The sequence below is a fragment of the Neolamprologus multifasciatus genome, chromosome 17, assembly GCF_963576455.1.
Source record: "Neolamprologus multifasciatus chromosome 17, fNeoMul1.2, whole genome shotgun sequence".
In the NCBI taxonomy this organism is placed as follows: Eukaryota; Metazoa; Chordata; class Actinopteri; order Cichliformes; family Cichlidae; genus Neolamprologus; species Neolamprologus multifasciatus.
The window spans coordinates 39,275,491-39,299,828 of NC_140455.1; the positions used below are offsets into that span (position 1 = coordinate 39,275,491).

At 45.0% G+C, this 24,338-nt stretch overlaps 1 protein-coding gene and 1 long non-coding RNA gene across 9 annotated transcripts in view; one reads left to right on the forward strand and one right to left on the reverse strand.

Moving 5' to 3' along the window:
* The window catches only part of LOC146499897 (pleckstrin homology domain-containing family A member 5-like), a 124,414-nt gene that overhangs the window by 80,510 nt on the left and 19,566 nt on the right, over positions 1-24,338 (forward strand). For 5 of the 8 annotated variants that reach the window (XM_085136853.1, XM_085136852.1, XM_085136854.1 and 2 more), the window contains 15 exons: positions 934-2,037; positions 4,010-4,296; positions 5,475-5,713; positions 6,453-6,536; positions 8,927-9,046; positions 11,841-11,894; positions 14,205-14,285; positions 17,599-17,661; positions 17,745-17,825; positions 17,900-18,052; positions 19,130-19,231; positions 19,320-19,428; positions 21,290-21,333; positions 23,244-23,438; positions 23,738-23,867. In XM_085136853.1, the coding sequence (XP_084992979.1) occupies positions 934-2,037; positions 4,010-4,296; positions 5,475-5,713; positions 6,453-6,536; positions 8,927-9,046; positions 11,841-11,894; positions 14,205-14,285; positions 17,599-17,661; positions 17,745-17,825; positions 17,900-18,052; positions 19,130-19,231; positions 19,320-19,428; positions 21,290-21,333; positions 23,244-23,438; positions 23,738-23,867 (2,846 nt within the window). The remainder of the gene's footprint in view (positions 1-933; positions 2,038-4,009; positions 4,297-5,474; positions 5,714-6,452; positions 6,537-8,926; positions 9,047-11,840; positions 11,895-14,204; positions 14,286-17,598; positions 17,662-17,744; positions 17,826-17,899; positions 18,053-19,129; positions 19,232-19,319; positions 19,429-21,289; positions 21,334-23,243; positions 23,439-23,737; positions 23,868-24,338) is intronic. The other 3 variants (XM_085136856.1, XM_085136855.1, XM_085136857.1) reach the window with 3 other exon arrangements.
* LOC146499898 (uncharacterized) lies at positions 18,247-19,397 on the reverse strand. The gene is made up of 3 exons (XR_014870048.1): positions 19,287-19,397; positions 18,844-19,065; positions 18,247-18,606 (listed from the first exon to the last, which is right to left on the reverse strand). It is a non-coding gene; the product is annotated as an uncharacterized LOC146499898 (long non-coding RNA).

Below are 24,338 nucleotides of genomic sequence, written 5' to 3' on the forward strand. Positions count from 1 at the left end.
CCCATCTAGTAGTTATTGTGCCATATAGTTACATTAATCCCGAACATAATGATGATCCAACATGTGACTAACCACTCTGTGTTGATATAAATATTGTAATGTAACACAGTCACCCGCTCAAAGTCAATTTGGCAGAAACTGCAAATATCTGTCATAATTTTTATGGCTTTATTGTAGCAATATATAACTTTTCAGGCATTTTAATGCTTAATTAATAAGAGCAAAGACATTCTTAACTAATTAAATAAATTATAAATTTAAAATATAAATAATTGTAAGTTTTAATTTATTTAAAATTCACAAAATAAGCACGAACGTAAATTCAGCATCCATCCATCTTCTTCCACTTTATCCGGGGCCGGGTCGTGGGGAAGGCAGAGAAGCCCAGACCTCCCTCTCCCCTCCTCCAGCTTATCTGGGGGGACACCAAGGCGTTCCCAGGCTGGGATAGGGTTAGCCTAACCCTAACCCTAACTGATGACAGGATGTGATCTCCAGCAGTTCCAAGTCTTCAGGACTTAAGCTTCTGTCACAGCTCGCCTTCAGAGATCTTCCAGATCAGTGGGTGGGGGCTCATCTCTCTCATCTCTGATCTGAGTGCTCAAATGTTCTGTGTGATCATGGAAGAAAAAACATTGTAGTGCCACCTTAAAAAAACGACCCATCAGTGCTCGACTCTGCATTATTCTGTATTTGTTCGTTGCAATGCTTCATTCAGGCTCTGCTGTAAATAAAGGATACTTAAGGAAACTCTACTGAGTACATCCTCCCTGCAGTTTTGCATCATTAGAGGGTTTTTGACAAAAATATGAAACTTCTGAGAAATCGTGGACTCGAAAAGGCGAGAGGAGCGGTCTCACTCACACAGGGACTGTCACAATAAATGTCTTTCCTTATTTTGTTGAATTCCACTTCCTGTTTCTTCTGTCACAGAACGGACAAGTTGAAAGGGGACCAGCGGAGACCTGAAGAGCTGAACAACCTGCTGAACCACAGAGTCCTCACACGGCCCGAGATCCAGAACAACGAACGCAATCGAGAACCTGCGTGTCAACACTCGCTGTCGCAGGTCGACGACAAAAGGCAAAAAGATGTGAAACACAACGACCAGAGGGAGCAGGAGTACTACACCCTACAGAGGGAGGGGGAAAGGTACTCTCTGAAGAAAGAGGGCGTGAGCTACATGCTGCAGAAGGATGGAGATAGGTATCTCCTGCACAAGGATGGAGAAAAGTACCTGCTGAGAAAGGATGGGGAGAAGTACTCGCTGCAGAAAGATGAAAAGGTGTACGCCATTCACAGAGATCTGGAGAAGTGCGGCGTCCGGAAAACGGATGAGAAACACGCGGTGACGCCGGCTGAGGAAAAGTACGCACCCTCCAAAGATGGGGAGAAGTATCTGCTCGCCAAAGACGGAGAGAAGTACGCGCTGCAGAAAGTAGGCGATCGCCACACGCTGCAGAAAGATGGGAGGAAGTGCCTCTCTCAGAAGGAGGTCCGGAGGCAGCTGTCGCTAAAGGAAACCGACAGGTTCAGCACCATGAGGGAGAAGGATAATAAGTACGGCACCATACAAGTTATGGACAAATACAGCACGATGAAGGAAATTAAGAGATACAGCTCGTTTCGAGAGGCGGATAAATACGCGACTCTGAGGGACGCGGAGAAATGTGCTGCGGTTTGTGATAAATACGGCTTTCAGAGAGAGCCGAGCGCCGACAGGGCTCTGACGAAAATCAACAGCATCAAGCTACAACCAGCCCAGGCTGCCGCCATCGCAGCCGCGGTGTCTGCGTCTCGTCAGAACCAGGCCAACATCAGCGCCCAGAAGCCTGCACAGGTCGGCGGCTCGGGGTGTGGAGCAGGGGAGCAGCAAAGCGGCTGCAGCCCCACGGAGGTGGACGGCAGCCTGGCCAGGGTTCCCGTGAAGTCTCCGGTCCAGGAGCCAGAAAAGGGTTTGTCCAGGACCAGCTCCATCCAGCAGCTGGAGCACTGGGTCCATCCGCAGAGGAGAGGCCTGGACGATACCCCAAAGAGGTGAGCAAAGCAGCCTTTCATTCAGTGCATTTAAAACTGTAACAAACAGGAAAAATTCAAAATACACCGTTACACAAGTAACATGAGTATGTTTAGATAACCTGTGTGCTCACATGTTGTGCTGGCATGTTCTTCCATCCTGACCTCCTTTAGTGTTTCCCTTACAGTTGTTTTAAGGACCATACAGTTGTTTGTAAATTCAATTAGGAGGAGGCCGTTTACGTGGAAAGACCATCTCTGAATGGAGGAGGGGCCTAAGGGTCCATCTGCTGTGACTGCAGCCATTCCCCAACTCTCTGTGAATGGGACTCATGGTTATTGATCAGTGGTTGTTGATCAATGGTCATGCATATTAATGATCATAAACTGACCTCCCAGCCCATTGTTCATCAGTGCTGCTGGTTTGAGTCGTCGTCCTGGTTATAAGGTTGGAAACCTGCCGTCAGCTGGACTGAAGACGTCACCTGATGATGAAGAAACGTTTCTCAGGGCTGGACTGGCCATCGGTGGGCCGCTCGTCATTTTTCGTTTTTATGGGCCGAAGGGGTTTTATGTCTTTTCTTTTTAATGGCATAAATGAACGGTGGTGGATTGGCCAGTTGGTCATGATTGACTCTGGGCTGGACCAATTACAGCCGAGGAGGTCGAACTTTAAAGTTGAGGCGATTTGTGCCGCACTACTTCAGCTAGAAAGTTGCTAATTCAATCATGAAACTGATCAATGATCAGCTGATCGGCTTTTCTCTGCGCCAGAAAGAGGAAACCAGCGGAGGTCGCGCTAAACAACAGCAGCACGTTTAAACTTGATCAGCTGTTGTTAGAATTTATTTAATATTAATTTCTAGTATCAGCTGATGTTTCCTGGAGCCACAGCTGTAAAGCTGCTGGTCATGATATCGGTTTGGATTTGTGGTGAGAGGGAAACATGAAACCAGGAGATGTTCTTACTGAATCATCAGAGCTGAACAGGTGATGGAGAAACAGGTTTACCTTTCAGGTGACATGAATGAGTTATGAACTGTTTCTGAGAGACAAATAACACCAGGATGCTTTTCTAAGTAGCTGACAGCTGGTAACTGTGCAGGGGCGGGTCTAGCAAAGTGTTGCCAGGGGGGCAGGTAGGACATTAACAGGGAGAGGGGGGCACAAAGACATACTTTCTTATTCTCATTTAAAATGTCTCACTTTTAACAAATCATTATCTGAATCTTACAACCAAAGTTTTCATCTGATTAAAATGTATAGAAATCATTATTGTATTCAGTAAATATTAAGTCGAGTATATATCCTAGTAAGTTGTAGTATTCTTTCCTTTGGGAACCATCTGTGCAGTCTGCAATTCTGTTGAAGAAAGATGTTGAATCTATTTAATTACTGGAGAGAAATAACAGATTTCTGTGCATTTGTTTTATACGTGCATTAAATTAAAAACGTTTTTGTCAATTAAGCATCTTGAGGCAGAGGGGGAGGGGGGGGGGGGGGGGGAGTGGTTCCCTATTTTTGTCTTTTCTTTCTTTGCTGGGAGTTGGCAACCCTATTAGTGAGGTATATGTAATTATAAATTAGGTTGTTTATATTTTTGCTAAGTACTGTTTAGAATACCAGAATAGGGAGGATGGTGAGGTTTAAGTTTATTATAAAGGCTTTATGGCTTTTCCTATAATACCATGGTGGGCCGGGCTGATTGTTTGTCCCAGTCTAGCCCTGATGTTTCTCCCACTGAAAACGTCCAGATGAACAGATGTTGCTGTACATCCAGCACTTTAGTAACAGGTGTCACGAAGTTACCGAGTGGAGGCCAGCCTTCCAGCCTCCCAGCCTCCCAGCCTCCCAGCCTTCCAGCCTTCCAGCCTTCCAGCCTCCCAGCCTTCCAGCCTTCCAGCCTCCCAGCCTTCCAGCCTCCCGGCCTTCCAGCCTTCCCTGCAGTCGGGACAAACTAAAAGAGCTATATGCATTTTTTCTTATTTTCCAGTGTTACATCGTACCAGACTTTACCGAGAAACATGCCCAGCCACCGTACCCAGATTGTCCCCCGCTACCCTCAGGGGTACCGCACGCTGCCCCGCAACAGCATGATGAGGCCTGAGAGCATCTGCAGTGTGGCGGGCTCGGTATATGACCGGGCCCTGCATCCAGCCTCCACGTCTGCGGTTAGCACAACAGAGAAGAGGAAATCGATGAGGGATGACACGATGTGGCAGCTCTACGAGTGGCAGCAGCGGCAGGCCTTCTCCAGGCAGAGTCTGGCTCAGCCAGCAGGTACACGTTACAAATAACATCGATTTCTTTCTGCAGTTGTATAAATGGCACCTATGCCTTTTCTGTGTTAGTAGCAGCAGACAGACAGTAACCATCTGTCAGAGAGGATGTGGCTGTGAGACGGCCTTACTGACAAGTCCATGTTGTTTTTTAACCCTTTAAGACCTACCATAGAACCAAGTCCGCCAGAGCTTATATTATATGTTTACATGCTGTGGAGCCATTTTTGGGAGCATTTCAAGTTGCTATACATCAATACAACCATTACAGCCTAGATTTTAATAATATGTCTGCATTAAGTGCATAGTAATTACATAAATTGCAAAAAAGTGCAATAAACTACAAAAAAATTGAAAATCGTTTTTGTTTTTTTAACATATATTTCTAGTTAGAGAAATTTAAGAGGCTTATCCCTCAAAACTGTAAATACAAAAAAGTTGCACAAAATAGTTTCCCACCACAGGAAATTTATTTTGAGTGTCTTCATAGTTTTATTTTTGAAATACACCAATTTTTATACACTGCAGGAAAAACGAAAATAAATATTATAATGCAAATTTGCAAAAAAAGCAGCATATGCATCAAAATAAACTATTTCCAGCAGTGCAATATGAGTCCTAAGCATCCCAGAAACCACACAGAAAGTCATAAAGTCAAAGATAACTTTTAAAAACACCAGTATAGGCTCATGAGGCCCTGATGGTAAAAAACTACATTTACGCGAAAATGACGTCACTTCCGGTTTCGGGCAGGTCATGGCGGACATGCAATAGTTCGCGCTGACGTCTAATCCAACGTAGGAAGTGTTACAAACAGCTGATCGGATCAGCAAAGCGTGTTTCTGGAATATTATGTTTTTGTTGCTGCAAGTGCTTTTTATGCAGTTTTTGCAAAGCTATATGTGGAAGGAAACTGTGACCGAGGACAAGCTGATGGCATAAGATGTAAGTACAACTCCTCCGGTTTCATATGCAAAAAAAAATTATTGTGCTAGCTCACGTGGTTGCAGAGCTACCGGGATTTAAAAATAGTTACGCAAAGCGTGCTGCTCTGACCGGCTTTAAAAGGTTAACATAATGTATGTCGTTTAATCAGATCTGCATTTTTAGCTAAGAAACATGAGAGGCCATAGAAAACGCCAACAGTGACACGTTCTCCTGTGCTGTTTGTGCTTCCAGGTGTGGGTCATTACGGCACGCTCCCCAGCATTAAGACCATGGGCAACATCTCCCAGCATGCCGTGGCGCACTCCATTCCCACCTCCCCATCTCACGGCTCTCTGGCTCTGTACAGCACGTTCTCCCCTTCTCGTCAGCAGGTTGCTCAAAATCACAGCAGCTCCCACTCTGAGGTTTCTTCGCCCATATTGAGGGGGGACGTCACTCTTGACCGCCGGCACAGGACACACCTTACGAAGGTAACGGTCATGGCACAGGAATCCACTTAATAAATATTCATCATGCAGGACGTTCAATACTAAACTAAGGTGCACCAAAATCTGGCTGCTGAACTGTAGCAGAGGCTGCTGGTTTAAACAGTAATAAGTACATGAAGAGTGAAGCTGCTTTGCTCGGTCCAGTCTTGGCTTTAACGTGGACTGAGGAGATGGTAGGTGTGAGCAGCACTGCAGGAGCATTAACAAACGATATGACTCGGACAGAGAGATAAACAGGCTGTGAAAGCTAAAAGGCAGGAGGAAAAAATCAGAAAGAAAAAGGAAAGCGGGAGAAAATGCATCTGTGTTTGTCACCCTTGATAGAGAGGGTGAGAAGCTCCAGCTCTTCTGGGGGAATAACATTCCCAAGCCAGCCAGGAGATGTAATCTCTGTAGCATGTCATGGGTGTGCCCCAGAGCTTCCTCCCAGGGGGATAAGCCTGGAAAACCTCACGTAGGAGGCCCTCAGGAGTCATCCTCGTCAGCCTGAACCACTTCAGCTGGCTTCTTCCGATATGGAGGAACATAAAGATGTTTTGATTTCAGAAATATACGAGAGGAAAGAGGAAAGAGAGGAGCGACCAAAACCTGAAAAACTGAAAAGCTGACGTCTGACGTTTGTCAGCACGTCATCTACAGTTCACAGGGTTTCATACAGCAGAGCAAACATGTCAGTGACAGAGGTTAGGAACACTTAGTGATGACCTCTGTCCTCTTCTAGTACGGATACACAGCTGATCGACGGTCCATTGCAGTTGGCGTCCCATCTCAGACGATCACGCCACAGTCTCTGCAGGGCAAGACGGTAAGCAGCACCGTGACATCATCGTGTGCTCCGCCTCCACCGTTAAAGAAGACGTCTGTGTTTTGATCAACTATAAAATGTTGATGGTGAAACACTTTGCACTGGTTTCTACACAGCTGTGTGCAGCTTTGGCACAGTGGTGTTTTATTTTAATGGTGCCAGTTAGGGGTGCAACGATACACAAAATTCACGGTTCGGTTCGATACTTTGGTGTCACGGTTCGATATTTTTTCAATACAAAAAAAAATGTTCATGCCTTTTTATTAATTTGTCATTTATTAAATTTTCACGGCACATTCTGCACCACATCTCTGTGCGTTCATCATTTGTTTGAAGCCAGCTCACCTCCTGCAACCACTTTTCCGAGAATACGCTTCTTTTGCGGTTTGGACTCCTTCTGACATTTCTTTGGAGGTGGAGGAACATCACAGTAATTGCTTAAAGGAGCTTCTTCGACATCTTTAAGAGTTCTAAACAAATGTCTGTCCTCCTCCTGAAAATCTTATGTATGCAAACACGCGCTGCAACTTCTTATCTTGTGCGCGTTTTTTATTTTGACAGCGAACGCGCACCTGCGGACCACTTATGTGCAGCCCTGGTTATTTAGCTCGTCATATTGCAGCCACAGAAATTCTTTTGTCCATGAAACCATAAAGCTGCACTTTCTTTTTGCCTTATAGTCTGATTTGTCATAACGTTTCCGTTTTGTGGTAAGCTTTTCTTTGGCTGTCACTTCTTCACCCTGACCTGTCTTATTTGGCTCAGCAGAACTAAAATATATATCCTGCTGTTTTTACACGCGCACTCACTTAACACTCAGCGATTCTCTGCGATCAACCTCTCACATGTTTAAGCTGCAGGAGATTTCATTTGTCATGTTTGCATAGTAAGCTAACGATTGATAAGACGATGTCAGAGGAATTGGTGCAAATTATCATCACTCACCAATCAGTGCTGTCGCTCTCTATACACAGTTCGCGCGATTGCAAAGTGAAAGCAAAAAACAAGCGCAAATTCAAACGCGATTTCAATATGTCACATATTGACAGTGGCTCACCGATGCCAATGACATAATTACCCAGCTACATTTCCGAAAGTATGCAAAAGCATTGACATATATTTTTCCTTCCTATGATAGCCCAACGCGCAGGGCACAGATAGATTTTGGTAGCCCGACTGGAAAAATTGCTAGCCCCGGGACGTCGGGCTAGCGATTTTGCGAGCCCTGTATCTGATTGAGAAATACCTCATCTTTGGAAAAGAGAGTTTATTACAGAGAAATGTCTCTTTCCAAAATAAAAGCTCTACTATACACTTCTTCTGGGCTATATTCTCAGCAGCATATTAAACATATCAGGTCCCCATAAGGAGAATCATGTGCTAACGGCTGTCTAAATGACTCGGCTAAAGTTTGTAGCATGCGTGCTTGTTTTTGTCTGCTTCCACTTGTCTTTGCACTAGGATGATGTCGGAGTAAATGTGCAGTCATATTCGTTGTGTTCCCACTAGTGCTGTCAGCGTTAATCTGAAATGACGTTAACGCCACAACACGGCAAATCTCCGTTAACGAGCTACCGCGGATTGCCCCGTGCGTGGGGCTGGACGGCCAACACGTTAACGAGCTAACTGCGCTAACGAGCTAACTGCGCTAACACACTAGTTCCCACCCATGTAATTGAGCATTGCTGCCACATCCAACATACTGTTTTACTTTAGTCCATGACGCGCTTACCTTCAGGGTCATACGTCACATGAAGACCAAAATAGTTCCAAACGCCAGATCTGAATGAGGGTGGGGGAGGTTCAATTTGCCATGTTGCAACGAGCTTAGCTTCTGTCTGCTAGCTTGCCCTGCACTCAGTGAATCTGCATTCGACTACTCCGCCTAGGCTGCACTGTCGAGCGCAGATCCACTGAGTGCTCAACACAGACAGCACCGTCAGAAGGAAAGTTGATAAAATAAATAAAAGATTTTGTATTGTTTGATACATATGCGTACCGAACCGAAAGCACTGTATGAACGGTTCAATATCGAGTATCGTTGCACCCCTAATGCCAGACACATGGTGCTGCAGTCTTTGTACATCTCACCATGCGTGCGTGTGTGTGCATATGTGTGCGTGCGTGTGTGTGTGTGTCCGTGTGTGCGTGTGTGTGTGTGTGTGTGTGTTGGTCTTTGCTCTGAAGTTGTGTCTCCATGTGTGGCGACAGTGAAGTCTGAGTTCACCCTTCATCAGCATCTCGTGGTGTTTCACTCGGTGTCTAGCTTCACCATAACTGGTCTCGTGCTGATAAAAACTGTAATGCTGGATTATCTGTTACTTTGTTCTAGCAATGAGCTAATCTGCCAGAAATGCATTGCAGTGGTTCTCCTCTGTTGCTCTGTGCAGCCGGAGGAGCTGACGCTGCTGCTGATCAAGCTTCGCCGGCAGCAGGCGGAGCTCAACAGCCTGCGGGAACACACGGTAGCTCAGCTAATGGCCGTTGGTATGGAAGGGCACAACGCAAAGGTCAGCTCTGAGTGTGTGTTTGTGCATGCACGTGTTTGTTTCCCAGCCGAGCAGTCAAAACACACGCTGTGTGCATTTGTATGTATCTGCAAGAGGATTCTTTGTCTGGTTTAGACGTCGTGTCTGCTCGGTTTGGAAAAATCTCGTGTTTTGGTTTAAATCATAGACTGTATGTAAAAGATGTCACCTCCATCATCTGGATTTGTGTTGGCTCGGTGTTATCCTGTAACCACGGCTACGTTGACTTTTGTGTTGCAAAAAGTGACCATATTTTGACAAAAGACGATAGTTCTCAGATTAGCGAGCTGCGTGGATAAACTGTGCTGGTGCTGCACGTGGACACAAACGAGCAAAAAATACTGACTGTCAAATCATTCAAACTTGGTCTGCATGTTCATGGACGGCAGTCAGCCGGCTGTGTTGACCTCCCTAACCCTCACTCTATGCTTACCTCTGTTTTATTTAAACACAAAGAAACAGTGTGGAGTATTGTTGTGGCATTAATGGTGGATGGGTTTGTCCAGTCGCCTCTCATCCAGGTGTCTTCCCTCCAGACCAAAGAAAAGAAACCTGAACAGCCAAATCAGTCCCACCTGTAGCTCCCAGAGTCGATTAATGAGTTCACCGGTTGGACTTCGGTTGCCCCTCTAGCGTCTCTGCGGGAGTTTAAACGGTGACCTGTTTAGATCAATGCTCTGAGCTGCTCATCGCACTAAAGCAAGAACCTCTTTCACTCCCCACATTTATACCTGCTCACCCGTCCTCCACCTTCCTCCACCGGACGTCACATCTTCACATTTTGGTCGTCTAATAAAGTTGTTGACATGTAATCATCCGATGTCCTCCCACAACTCGTATATCTGACTTACAGGGTTTAACACAAAGTCTAAACTTTAAAATATTTCATTCTCTTTGTTATTCTGAACATAAACGTTTAAACATTCAGGAACAGAATCCTTCATAATTCACATACAGAGGAAGACTTTGCTTTACTGTTTAAAACAAAGTATTTAGTATTTAGCTGTGATGGTCACACGACACGAGCATGACGAGTCCTGCTTTGAGCCCATCAGCATGTATGTTGTATCTGTCTTCTTTTATTGAAGATCCATAAGTTATTCCACGTGTGGAGATGGCGTGACAGATATTCCACCGTCATGCCGTGAATTTAGTTTGTAGGCCTGAACTTCCTGCGGTGCGTGAGCTCGAGTGTTTCAAACTATAAAACTGTGAGGGAGGCGAGTGAGACCCAGAGTGCAGATAAACTAAAGACGAGTCATTAATTCATCGAGTGTGGGCATCCACAGGAGCTAAACACCAGGGCTGTGGGACACTGGAGTGACAGCAGGACAGAAGTAACCACAAGGCACGAACTGACACAGACGTGAACACAACACGAGCAGGATCTGACTAAACTAAACCAGGAAACATGAAAATCTAAACTCAGTCTACGAGAGCGAACACAGAAGTTTAAGGAAGAACACGTGAAACATTAAACACATCAGGAAGGAGCGAAACAAACACTAGAAAGCCACAAACATTTGGAGAGCCGACCCAGGAACATGACACAAATAGATATCAGATTAATTTAATGGCTTATGTGGACAGTTTGCTGAGCGAGTTTCTTCGGTTTAAATCGAGCTCGGGTTTGTTCTCCCTGCTGCAATTGGTTTGTGCAAGTGTGAACACAGAAGTGGAACTGGGCTGGACCAGAACAACCACACCAAGACGCTTTGGAAGACCGTACGGTCCCAGATGAACTCCAGACGGCTGCATTTATGGTGCGAATGTGAACGAAACACCAAGTTGGAGTGAAAAACGTCCGTAGCCAAATATGCTTTGTGTTGTCAGTGCAGGAAAGAAGTGTAGGTCACGGCAAACGAACGTCAATGCTTTGTGTTCTCCAACAGTCCAGAACCTTCTTCCTGTGTTTACTTCTGTTGCTCCCGCCCCAGACACATCTGGCCAATGAGTGGGCTGAACACTCCCACTTCGTTTGTGTCACATTTTGGCTTGTTTGGAGTTCGTGAATTTTTCCTTGTGTGAAAGTTCAAACTCATCAGCTGATTGGGACCAGAATAAATAAGTGAAAACGCCCAAAGACAATAAAATGTGACATCAGTCAGCTTGTTGCTGGGCAGATCAGGTCAAGACCTGTTTTAAATGTAGAGCGTGTGCCTACCAAAGCAAAGCCATAGCCTGGTTTAAAGTGGCGCTGCATCTTGTTTGAAGTTTGGAAAGGATGGAGTTGGACTGCTGATCGAGTCAGTCGTGGTGAAGCATGAAAAAACTCTGCGTTGGTATGAAGGGGCGCCCGGCTGCCACCTCGCCACAGTCGTTTATGCTCCTCGCACATGCCTCCGGTAGGAAACATGTCACAACCACGTGAAAGAAAAAGTCCAGAATGCTCCTGACAAACTGCAAGTTTTTACAAACATGCGTGTGATATCGACCTCGTGATGTTTGTGCCGTGTTTCACTGAAGTCCTGCGTGCTGCTCTATCATGCAGATTCATACAGATTATGCTGAGTTTTTACTCATTACCAGCTATCATTACATTCTTACTCTGATCATTGCAACGAAGCCATGACGATATTCAGGGACGATTGTACATAAACGGAGGTTCAGATTCTTTGCTGTCATTCTCTCTCCTGTTTTTGTGAACTCTTCCTCTCTAACTTGTATCTTTAGTTACTGTTACTGTATCTTTTCCTTTCCTGCTTCCTTGCCTCAGTACTAATGTGTCTACCAAACCTTTCCTATTTCTCCTCTCCTTCCTTCTTGGCTACTGAAGACTGATGTTCTCTTCCATCATCTCCAGAGGAACCTTATTTACCTGGAAAGTCAGGTGAGCACTCTGCTCCTCTTGTCTTAAATCAAATAAAACATTTTGTGATGGGAAGATCCAGTTTCCACTTACTGGAAGAGAACATTTGCTTGTTTCTAGAGAATCTTCTGTAAATGTACACATTTACAATTATCTATTTTATCTTTTATTTCTTTGTGTGTTTATTCAGTCTTTCACTCTGAAGCTGAAATTACAAACTTCTGCAGCATTTGTAGCACTTTGGCCCAAAGCTTTGCTGTTTTTAACATGTTGTAATACTTTTATCTTGTTCCATTTAATTTGAACAAGCCCCTAAAAACAGTCAGTGATCACTGCCTCAGTTTTTATTGCCACTGATCATTTCATTAAAGAATTTACAGTTTTTAACTCTCAGTGATGCCGCAGTGTTTGTTTGACTTTGGGAGCTGCGTCAGAGTTTGGGCCCAGGCACAGCTGATGACGTCAGACTTAACGACTGGATTGTCGAACATAAACCAGTCGTGGTGCAAAAACAATGTTGGGGACTGCTGGTGTTTAACGTCCTTACTTTCATGCTGCTGAAATTCAAAGCAAACTGATGTTCATTGTCTTTGCAAGTTGATATTCATTGTACGGGAATTTTAAAACCCTACACTATATTGCCAAAAGTATTGACACCGATCGTGGCTCAAGAGTTGGGAGTTCGCCTTGTAATCGGAAGGTTGCCGGTTCGAGCCCCGGCTCCAACAGTCTCGGTCGTTGTGTCCTTGGGCAAGACACTTCACCCGTTGCCTACTGGTGGTGGTCAGAGGGCCCAGTGGCGCCAGTGTCCGGCAGCCTCGCCTCTGTCAGTGCACCCCAGGGCGGCTGTGGCTACAATGTAGCTGCCATCACCAGTGTGTGAATGTGTGTGTGAATGGATGTAAAGCGCTTTTAGTCCTTAGGGACCAGTAAAGCGCTATTTACCATTTACCCTCCAAATCATCAACATCACTTTCGTGGCCAAAGGTGTAAATATTAAGCTCACAGGCATGCAGACTACTTGAGAATGGGTTGGTCTAAGGAGCTCAGTGAATTCCATCATGGTACCATATCGTGCCACCAGTGCACCCAGTACAGTTGTGAAATTTCCTTGCTGCTAAATAGTTCTCAGTCAGCTGTTCGGGCTATTGGAACAAAGTGCAAAGGATTAGAAATCGCAGAAACTCAGTCACAAAGTAGAGGCTACATAAAATCACAGGGTAGGGTCAGCGGGTGCAGAAATGACCAATGAATCCGTCACTACAGACCTCCGACCTTCAGATTAGCTGAAGAACAGTGTCTGAAACCTTCATGTAATTGGTTTCCATAGCCGAGTATCTGCATCCAAGCCTTATATCACCGAGTGTAAAGCATCAGTTGAGTGCTGAATCACACTTTACTGGCAGATGGAGGAGAGCGATGTTTGCCTGACTGCATTTACCAATCGTAAGGTTTGTAAGACGGGGTATAGAAGTATATATTTTTTCTTTTTCTTTTTCCATTGAAAGCAACTCTTAATGCTTCACCACACCACACAGTTTCATGCTCCCAGCTTTGTGGGATCAGTTTGAGCAGTTCCAATATAGTTTGGTCCATAGAGACGTTAGTGAGCTTGTTATGGAAGAGACTAACTGAAGAGTCCTGATCTCAACCTGATAGAGCAGAGTCTGCGAGCCAGGCCAACATCAGTGTCTGTCCTCACAAATGCACATCTCAAAGAATGGCCTAAAGATTCCCATGAACACGTTCCTAAACCTCGTGGAAAACCTTCCCAGGAGAACGGAAGCTGGTGTAGCTGACAGGCAGGGCTGACATCCCATTTAACCCCATGGATTCAGAATGGGAACTCAAGTTCATAAGCCTGTGAATGCAAGCAAGCAGATACTTTTGGCAACATAGTGTGTGTGCATTAAATCTGTGATTCGGTCAATCCTACGGGAGAACTGCAGTACCTCACCTGGACAAATACCATCTGGTCCTTGGTCACACCTAGAAACCATGAATCAATGAAGACTTGTTGTTTTTTTAATTACATCCAAAATCCAAAGCACCTCCTTGGAGAAATATCATAAACATTGCTCTTTGGTTGTATACATGACCTGACATTTCTTTGCAGGTTATTATAGAGTTGAGTTAGGCTTGATCAGAAAGGCTTTAGGATAAATTGGTCAGAGGTGGAGTGACACTAAACTGTCACAGGTGTGTTTATCCTACTTTTTGTCTCCCAGTTTTGTTTACAAATCAGTTATTAAACAGCATTTCGTCCTCCAGCAACAGTTATAGCTGTGTTATTACATCCCTGTATCTTCTTTCTCCACGGCGCTCCGCTAGACGAAGGAGAATGAGCCTCTAATCTTCATGATTCACACTATGATTGAGAACTCTGCACCAAGGCCACAACTCTACCAGCAAGTAAGGTCTTAGGCAGGTTCTGGCTTGAGTCACTGCAGGCATCTGTTAGTGTCACACAGTCAGTTTATCTTCACATGCTGGAGCACCAAAGTTGCACGATTTCGTCCAACGAGTCATTTATTTATTCATTTTTAATGAAAAATCCCCTCTTGACATGAAATATTCAACATTTAGAGGAATGTGCATTTAGGAAACTATTGCTGCTGATAATCTTGGTCGTTTGGTTTTCTTATCCAAAGCTTACGTCCAAGTTATTTCTTGCAGAACTCTATATTTTTGAATGAGGGGGAGCAGACTCAAGCCAGATGTTTCCAGCAGTTGTTGTCAGTTGTTCCACAGTGACCCTTCCTGTGTCATGTTTGAAGTGTACGTGACGTTCTTTTTGTTGCACATCTCATTTCACTGCTTTCCTTTCGTTATGCACCTGAACATGATTCGTGGCTGCAATGAGCGTCAGAGCGACGGCGTCACACAGCAGTGTTATTGTTGAGGTTTACTTTGGGAATGCTTGACTGGTTTAATGTGTTTGTATTACAGGTTTGTTTTTCTGAAAACTAAAAAACTGACATTTCAGGAAACCGTGATTTCTTTACAAAAATACCAAAGAATCTGTCTATGGGTAGAAGGACACAGTTGGTCGATCTCGGTTGACAGTCGATGTTTCAGGTTGAGTTATAAGCTGGGACTGCTCTATATTGCCCAAAGTCTTCACTAACCCATCCAAACCGCTGAGTTCATGTATGATCGTTTTACACGGGCGTATAAGGTCACCAAGGCAGGCAGAGTGGTTGCTTTCAGGAGCTCAGTGAAGTCCAGTTTAGTGCTGTGATAGGATGGGGCCTGGATGATTGAGCGTGCATCGAGACATAGTGCACAGAGGCTGCCAGCTTTCTGCTAAGTCAACCTCCAAACTTCAGCTAGAGAGCAGAGAACTTCCTGTGACCGAGCAGCTGCATTCAAGCACACTGCCGCTGTGCTCTAGAGCAGTGGAGATGTGCTCTCTGGAGGGATGAATCATGCTTCTGCATTTGGTAATGAACGAGTCTGGGTTTGGTTGTTGTCAGGAGAACTGTGCTTGTACTTTGGTGGGGGGGTTATGGCACTCTTTAGTCACTCATTAGTAAAAGGAGACTCTCTCGTGATCTGGGAATCACGCTTTTACTCTGCACACAGTTAATGGTACCTTCAAATTTTCCTTGCTTGATTTGGCACGTGCCCTTTTTGATGCACCCCCAAAGGAACCAGCAGCCATTTGCTTGCTGCGTGACTTTATAAACCGCTGCACTGTGGATCTGACAGCAGCAGAGATCATTAGAGCAGAAATGTTTCCCTGAGACCACAGATTGGTAATTTTACCTTTCTGTTTATGCACAAACTAAACAAACAGGTAGAAACTGTCAGTGAGCTTTACAGGTGATATCAGGTTTTTGTTGTTTTTTAAACTTCTTAACTTTGTGTGAAGCAGGAGAGAGACTCGTGTTGTTACCTCACACACGTCTAACACATTTATTTGTTACGCATTTTTTCTAATCCATTACATAAAGTATCCAGTTACATGTGAAGCTGGATGATGATCATCAGTTACTGTCGCAGTGTGGCTCACACTCATCCTTTAAGCAGCAGTGGAGACACATTTAGGTTAATGGTTCATGGACTGGTTCTACTGGAGCACTGAAATCCTTCACTGGTGTTTTCAGCTACACGGTGATTATGGTGAATCTTAAATCAGTAAGTTACTGAATGAACTGTGTTGAGTAAGATTTGATAGTAAATCTCATGGGGACGTGTTAGTGAGGACACAAGCCGTCCATAGACGTCTGCCACAGAGTCTTTCTCTGAAGGACAAACAAGTCTGTGGCTCTGGTGCTTCATCCATCTGTTGTATGCTTTGTGAATACCGGTCATTTTCTGGGACAGTTGTTTGGGACTGATTCCAACAAAAAGTTGCCTTAAAAAAAGGTTCACTTGTTTCTTGGTAGAGCACAACCTCATTGCTGCGAATCAGACTACAGTGTACGAGTTTGTTTATCAGTAATAGTTTGCTGAAGCTACGCCGTTGATGCGTGTTTGTGCTTTCTGATATGACCCACAGCAGCCGTGGTAACATCTGGGTAAATATCAACAACATCCCATCATCACGTCATCATTTCATGCTCCTGTAATAAACAAGTGTAATGTGAAGAGTTTTTGTATTCAGGAAAAACAAATCCTGACACAATAATTTACATCATGATTAAATTAAAACACAGTCAAAAGTTTGGACATGCCTGTTTTTATTTTCATGAATATTTATGTTGCAGATTCTCACTGATCGAACTACGAATGAACGCATGTGGAGTTCTGTAGGAAACACAGACGTGTGAAATAACAGGATGTCTTAGACTCTTCCTAATATCCACCCTTTGATTCCTGCTTCGCTCACTCTGCGTCTCCGTGAGCTTCATGAGGTCATCTCCTGAAATGGTTTCCAACAGTGTTGAAGGAGTTCAGAGATGCTGAGCACCTGTTGGTCCTTCACTCTGCGCTCCATCCTGAACCATCTCCACTGGGTTTGACTGTGTACGCCATCCGTTCACCTTTTCTGCACAAAGACACGTCAGCTGGAACCAAAGATCTCAGATTGAGACTTATCTCTAATCTGACTTGTGATTTCTGTGACTCGGATGATTGTATCCTCAGCAGCAGAGGGACTCTTGGTCTTCCTTTCCTGCGGCGTCCTCGTGTCAGACAGTTTCATCGTAGTCTTGATGGTTTTTGCGACTGCACTTGGACACATTCAAAGTTTTAGCGGTTTTCCGACTGACTGGTCTTCAGTTCTTAAAGTAATGATGGCCTGTTGTTTACTTAGCTGACTGGTTCTTGCTAACAGTCTGTGTAGCAACCTGATGTCTGCACAACACACCTGATGGTCCCGACCCCATTAAGAAGGCAACAAATTCCACAGACGGACGCTGACAGGCTCGCCTGCGGTGACGACATCATGAAGCTCACTGAGAGAAGAGCGAGGGTTTGCAGCGCTGCCAACGAAGCAAAGAGCAGCTACAGAAATCAATATAAAACATATTTATTCCTCAGTTTTTCCTTTGCTACATGATCCCATATATCTGATGTCAGTTTGTATCTATACTGTAGAAAGTAGCAAAGATAATGACAACAAATGAGAAGGCGAGTCCAAACTTTTGACTGTTGGTGTTAACAAGTCGAGGAGTAATCCCTGAACGCATCCTGTGACATTTCTTAATATTTTTTGAAAAACTGACCTGGAGCTCTCCGTTGTACCAGATGTGTTGTTCTGACTGTTTCTCTTCTTCAGACGGGTTCAGAGGACTACAAAGACGGCGCCTTCGTCCAGCGCCCAGAGGAGGCCGACATAGATGTAAGACGGGCAGCTCTCAGTGAAACGATCGACACGTTTCAAAGACACATTTACTGATGGGCATGTTTGTGTGGCTGTGTTAGACCAAGCTGAGCAGACTGTGTGAGCAGGACAAAGCGGTGAGGATGCAGGAGGAGAAGCTGCAGCAGCTGCACAGAGAGAAGGTACAGCTGTGGACATGTGCATGTGTGTTCTCTCTCTGCGGATATGCAGTAATACGTTTTGTGTTGTGTGGCAGCACACTCTGGAGACGGCGCTGCTGTCTGCCAGTCAGGAGCTGAGCGAGCAGAGCGACTCCAGTGCAGCAGCCACACAGAGCCTGGTCCAGCAGAGAGACGTGCTGCAAAATGGGCTGCTCAGCACCTGCAGGGAGCTGTCCCGAGTCAGCACTGTGAGCACGCTCTCACACATCACCCGACACGTAGCGACGTTTATGCATGAAGAGCAGCCACAGTTTTATGGACTTGCTGCTGAATATTTACTGCGTGTCTCACAGTGGACACCTTAATCAGCTTTTCCTGGCGTTACTGTGATACATGCTGGTAAGGTTATTGATTAGCTTTTCCTTGATAAACACCAGACAAACCCAAATATACATTTCTTTACAACAATCATACTTCTGCACTGCTGTTACAGACGCGTTTCCTGATGATTACAGAGTAAGACAATGTTTTGTTCTTTGACCAGTCACAGTACTGGGAAAGCCTCCTTTCCAGCATTTAGAGCAACGCCAGCCGAAGCCTTTGTTTCCACAGCGCTGTGGCTTCCACTGAGTTTATGTTTGTGACAGCTTTGATGTCACAACAGTGAAGGAAACAGAATCAGGTGACAGTTATAAATCTGCATTTATTTCTTTTATTTTGTGTTTTTGGTGCATGTTCTAAATATAACAAATGAGCTGCTAAAGGCTGGATCTACTGCAGCTACACTGTGAGCGGTCACACACTGGATCCATCCTCTAAACCAGGGGTGTCAAACTCCAGGCCTCGAGGGCCGGTGTCCTGCAGGTTTTAGATCTCACCCTGGGTCAACACACCTGAATCAAATGATTAGTTCATTACCAGGCCTCTGGAGAACTTCAAGACATGTTGAGGAGGTCATTTAGCCGTTTGAATCAGCTTCGTTGGATCAAGGACACATCTAAACCTGCAGGACTCCGGCCCTCGAGGCCTGGGGTTCGACACCTGTGCTCTAAACCAGACCCTGCATATCCTGTGCAGCCAGTAATGATAGTAGATGGGAATCCACGTGATTGTGCAGGAAGTCTTTTCACGAACAAGCACAAGTTCAGTGTTTGCTCGGCTGCAGATTTCGGGGTCTCTGGTTGGTTTAATAGGACTGATGTACCGGGGGAACTCACAGATATGCAAACCTGACAGAGAAAGAGGGCAAAGGTTCCCGAGCCTAAAAGAGGAGACACGGGAAAGAAAACACAGATAAACAGACTGCTGTTGGTGTCCTGTTTCAGGAGCTCGAGTGCTCCTGGAGGGAGTACGACCTACTGGAAGCAGATGTTACTCTGGCCAAGTCCAACCTACTGGAACAGCTGGAGGCCCTGGGCAGCCCACAGGTAGCCCACGCACACACACACACACACACACACACTTGTTTTACATGGTGGTTACCTTTGAACAGAATATTTGGATGTGTGTCTTCAGACAGAGCCTCCAAGTCAGCGGCACATTCAGATCCAGAAGGAGCTGTGGAGGATCCAGGACGTGATGGAGGCGCTGTCCAAGAACAAACCCCAGCGGAGCACAAATAGCGGTGAGGCCCTCCCTCAGCACCTCCACCCGTCACATCCTTACGTTCTCGCTTGCATGCGTGTGGCGTCGTACTTGTGTCTGATGTAAACACGCCATGGTCGGTCTCTTTGAACAAAACCAAACCTTGATCCTGGAGGTTTAAAGCAGCTGCTTCACCACGTTTTGCTTCTGTGTCAAAATGTTTGATTTGTTTTTGCAGCTCGTTGCAGCGTTTCAGTCAGTCGGCAGGTCACGGCCTTCGCTGGTTGTCACTCTTATCTTTTACAAAGAGTCATAGTCGCTGTTGGTTACATTTGGTGCCCTGTTGTAGTTTCTAGTTTTGTTTCCATGACAACGTGTCATTACACGGCTCTGCCAACAATACACTGACACACTGAGACCTGGTGATGCTGACAGCCTAGCTGCTGTTTTTAACATACACTTAAACATTAGGGGTGCAACAATACTCTATCGATATTGAACCGTTCATACAGTGCTTTTGGTTCGGTACGCATATGTATCAAACAATACAAAATCTTTAATTTATTTTATCAACTTTCCTTCTGGCGGTGCTGTCTGTGTTGAGCGCTCAGTGGATCTGCACTCGACAGTGCAGCCTAGGCGGAGTAGTCGAACACAGATTCACTGAGCTCAGCGCAAGCTAGCGAGACAGAAGCTAAGCTCGTTGCAACATGGCAAACTGAACCTCCCCCACCCTCATTCAGATCTGGCCTTTGGAACTATTTTGGTCTTCGTGTGACATATGACCCTGAAGGTAAGCGCGTCATGGACGAAAGTAAAACAGTATGTCGGATGTGCCACGCAATGCTCAATTACATTGGTGGGAACTAGTGCGTTAGCGCAATTAGCTCGTTAGCGCAGTTAGCTCGTTAGCGCAGTTAGCTCGTTAGCGCAGTTAGCTCGTTAGCGCAGTTAGCCGTCCAGCCCCACGCACACGGCGATCCGCGGTAGCTCGTTAACGGAGATTTGCCGTGTTGTGGCGTTAACGTCATTTCAGATTAATGCTGACAGCACTAGTGTGAACACAATGAATATGACTGCACATTTACTCCGACATCATCCTAGTGCAAAGACAAGTGGAAGCAGACAAAAACAACAAGCAGCATGCTACAAACTTTACCCGAGTCATTTAGACAGCCGTTAGCACATGATTCTCCTTATGGGGACCTGATATGTTTAATATGCTGCTGAGAATATAGCCCAGAAGAAGCGTATAGTATAGCTTTTATTTTGGAAAGAGACATTTCTCTGTAATAAACTCTCTTTTCCAAAGATGAGGGATTTCTCCATCAGATAGATTTATTTTTTATCATTTTGTTGTTTCAGCAACATTACATTTAAAAACTGTACTTTTGAGTTAAAATATATATTTATAATTTTAATAAAGGACAAATTAAAAAGGCATGAACATTTTTTTTTGTATCGAAAAAATATCGAACTGTGTCACCAAAGTATCGAATGATCGTTGCAGCCCTAGTAAACATGTTAATATTGTCTTTCCCATCATTGTTCTCGTGTAGGCGTGAAGTGAAATATGTGTCTGACGTTACTGCAACTTCTGCATCCGCATGTGAAATGGACACGGTGGCCCTGCGTGTGCGTTTCCTGCACAGCGTCCTTGTTATAGACTATTTTTGTGATTCTGTGATATGGCGTCTTTAGCCTTCTGGTTAAATCTGTTAATATTCTGCTTTGGCTTGTCAGTAAATCTATGTTGTGTTTTCTGTGCGTTACAAAGTGTTGGATACCTGAAAGATGAATCATCCTGTGAGGAAGATGTAGAACTTTGACCTGATGCATTCACGTATCCTCAGTGATCACAAACTTCTTCACTTCTGTCTCTTTTCTTTTCTGTTTAACAGGTTTCCTTGGTTCAAAGCCACTCTGCATTCAGCAAAAGAACGAGGTACGGCAGTGTGCACATTACACCCCGTCACATGATTCTGCTTTAGTGACGTTTGTTTTGACTTCAGAGATTTCTGGCGTCTTTCTAGCCCAACCGAGATGTCTTTGTTTGAGCTGCAGCTGAAGGGTTAGCATGAAGCACGTGGTCAGCAGGAGTGTGTGTGATGGCTTTGCTGTTGTTTCACAGCTGAATAGAGATTGTGTTTCGTACTGGACGGGTCGAGTTAAGTTCAGTGTAGAAATCCGCTCTCAGCTGTTTTCATGGCGTTTCAGGTTTGTCCGTTTCCATGGATACTTCCCATGATGCTGGTGAGATTAGCTTTATAGTCCTCAGTCACAGCGGTGCCTCGCTATAACAAAACCTTTTGCAGCTTTGCTGTTTCGTGGATTTTTTGTGTGCAATTTTGCATGCTTTTTTTTTTTTTTACAGCACATTGTGTTCTGCGTCCTGATTGGCTGTAGACAATTGTCAATCAATCTTGTGCCGTGTCCCCTGTACAGTACAGAAAGTGTTCAGCTTGTCCAATTTACACAAATCTTCGATCGGTAGCAGCGTGACTCCGAAGTGCTGCACTGTTTGTAAGTTTTCTCTGACGAACACAACAACGATGACGAAACGTCGTCACCTGCAGCTAGGGCTGCTCGATTACGGCAAAGATGATCATCACGATTATTTTCACTGAAATTCAGATCTCGATTATCTGACAATATTTAACAATAACAATGTTGAATAATGACTTTAAAGATTGTCAAAAAATAATATAAAATAGTGTGCAAATACTGATAACAGTGCAAATGTTTGCAATATAAAAATAAATTAAAAATGCAAAATATTTATGTAAATAACCAAACATCAAGGCGAGCTGTAGCCACACAGTTGCATCAAACTGACATTGAGATATGGCAACTAAAGTTGCTCCTTCATTGTTTTGATTGTATGTCACTGTGAGCAATCTTCAGATGATTGAATACATATGCAGTGTTGCTCTGTGGTGCAGCTACGACACATTGTGTCTACTTGATCCACGTCTGAACCCAAAATGTTTCCACACCACTGAAGTCGTTTTAGCTCTCTTCAACCAACAGCAGTCTTTCGTCAGCAGCCATTATCCTCTGCTCTCCAAATAACTTCTGCTTAGCTTTCCGAGCTTCCCTCGGGTCCTCTTAATTGCTGTGACGCGTGTTCAAAACGCAGAGGTGCGCTCGATTTGCCACACGGAGCAGTGCGAGAGTAAATCACGAGGGAGGTGCTAATGATCGGCTCAGTCATTTTTAATGATCGTTGAAAGCTCAGATCATAATTTAGATTAAAATTCGATGAATTGAGCAGCCCTACCTGCAGGTGTGTTATACTGGACTTTCTACGAAGGTTTGAACTTTGGGAGTTTAAACAGAGAGAAGTGTGGAAATGTTCCTGCCTGTGCGAGAAAGGTTTATAAACTGTGTAGGGACGGTTTTACAGCCGTAACACATCTATAATAAAAATAAAGTTGGCTACTTCACAGATTTCACTTATCGCGGGTTATTTTTAGAACTCCCACGATGAACGCAGGACCGCGGTACCGTATGTGCTCGATGGCGAGTCGCAGACAGAGTGAAACTAACAATAAAGTCCTGTCCCGTCTCAGATGTTTGACTCTTACTGCAGCTCCTTACATGTCGTCAGGATGCGTGTTCACCGCTAACACTGATATGTTCCATTAGTAACGTACTTATAGTTCGTGTTGTCATGTGAATGCACCCACAACAGCAGGTCTGAGAACACATTTGGAGTCAGAGTGATGTTTGAGTATCTTCCTCCCAGTTTGCAGGAACTGGTTCAGTCAGGCTAACTGGGTTCGTAGTGGAGCGTTTGTGATAGGAGCGCTGTCCTTTCTGTGGAATGAGCCCCGTTCTGTTAACTGTCTACAGGCAGTCACTCAGCCACTCAGTCCTCCCAAGGAGGGCAACAGCGTACCCCCCCGCCCGCCTCTCCCCCAGTACTACGACTCATCAGACCGCCCCCCTCAAGTGCCCCCCCACCACTCGCACCGTGGTGGCCCCATGCCCTCCCACACTTATCGTCCCGAAGACCGCAAAACCGGCAGCAGGAACGGAGCACACAGTGTAAGAATCGCTGATTGCGTTCATGCCCCACCCTCTCCGACCACATCGCCGCTCCCCCAACATCCTCAGTTTGCTGTGACTGGCACGCTTCAGTACACCGAGCCGATGCACCGAGCTCCTCATTTCACAGGATTCCTCCGCCATCTCTCCCCGTTTATTTCCAGACCCCATCCTAAAGAATAAATCCATGTGCATCTGTTCAAATACATCTAATTCATATCAGTGTGATGTGTGCCTGACTGATGCTGAACGTGTGCATGAATGTTTCTCATCCTGAGATTTCCTCCCTGCACTCAAAGCAAGCTCCAGATTACCGGCTGTATAAGAGCGAGCCGGAGCTGACCACGGTGAACGAGGAAGTGGACGAGGCCAACGGTGAAGAGAAGGACAAGGCTGAGACTGAAAGTAAAGACAGCGCATCATCCAAAGGTACGTTTATTAATCAGTGTGTGACTCAGTGTTAGCCTCATTCTCGCTGCACTGTTTTTACTGAGCTTTAACCCTTTAAACCGGTCAGAGCAGCACGCTCCGTTTTGCGCAACTACTTTTAAATCCTTGTAGCTCTGCAACCACGTGAGCTAGCTCAATCATTTTTTTTGCATATGAAACCGGAGGAGTTGTACTTACATCTTATGCCATCAGCTTGTCCTCGGTCACAGTTTCCTTCCACATAAAGCTTTGCAAAAACTGCATAAAAAGCACTTGCAGCAACAAAAACATAATATTCCAGAAACTCGCTTTGCCGATCCGATCTGCTGTTCATAACACTTCCTACTTAGAATAGACGTCAGCGCGAACTATCACATGTCCTCCATGACCTGCCCGAAACAGGAAGTTTTCATTTTCGCGGAAATGTAGTTTTTTACATCAGGGCCTCATGAGCCTATACTGGTGTTTTTA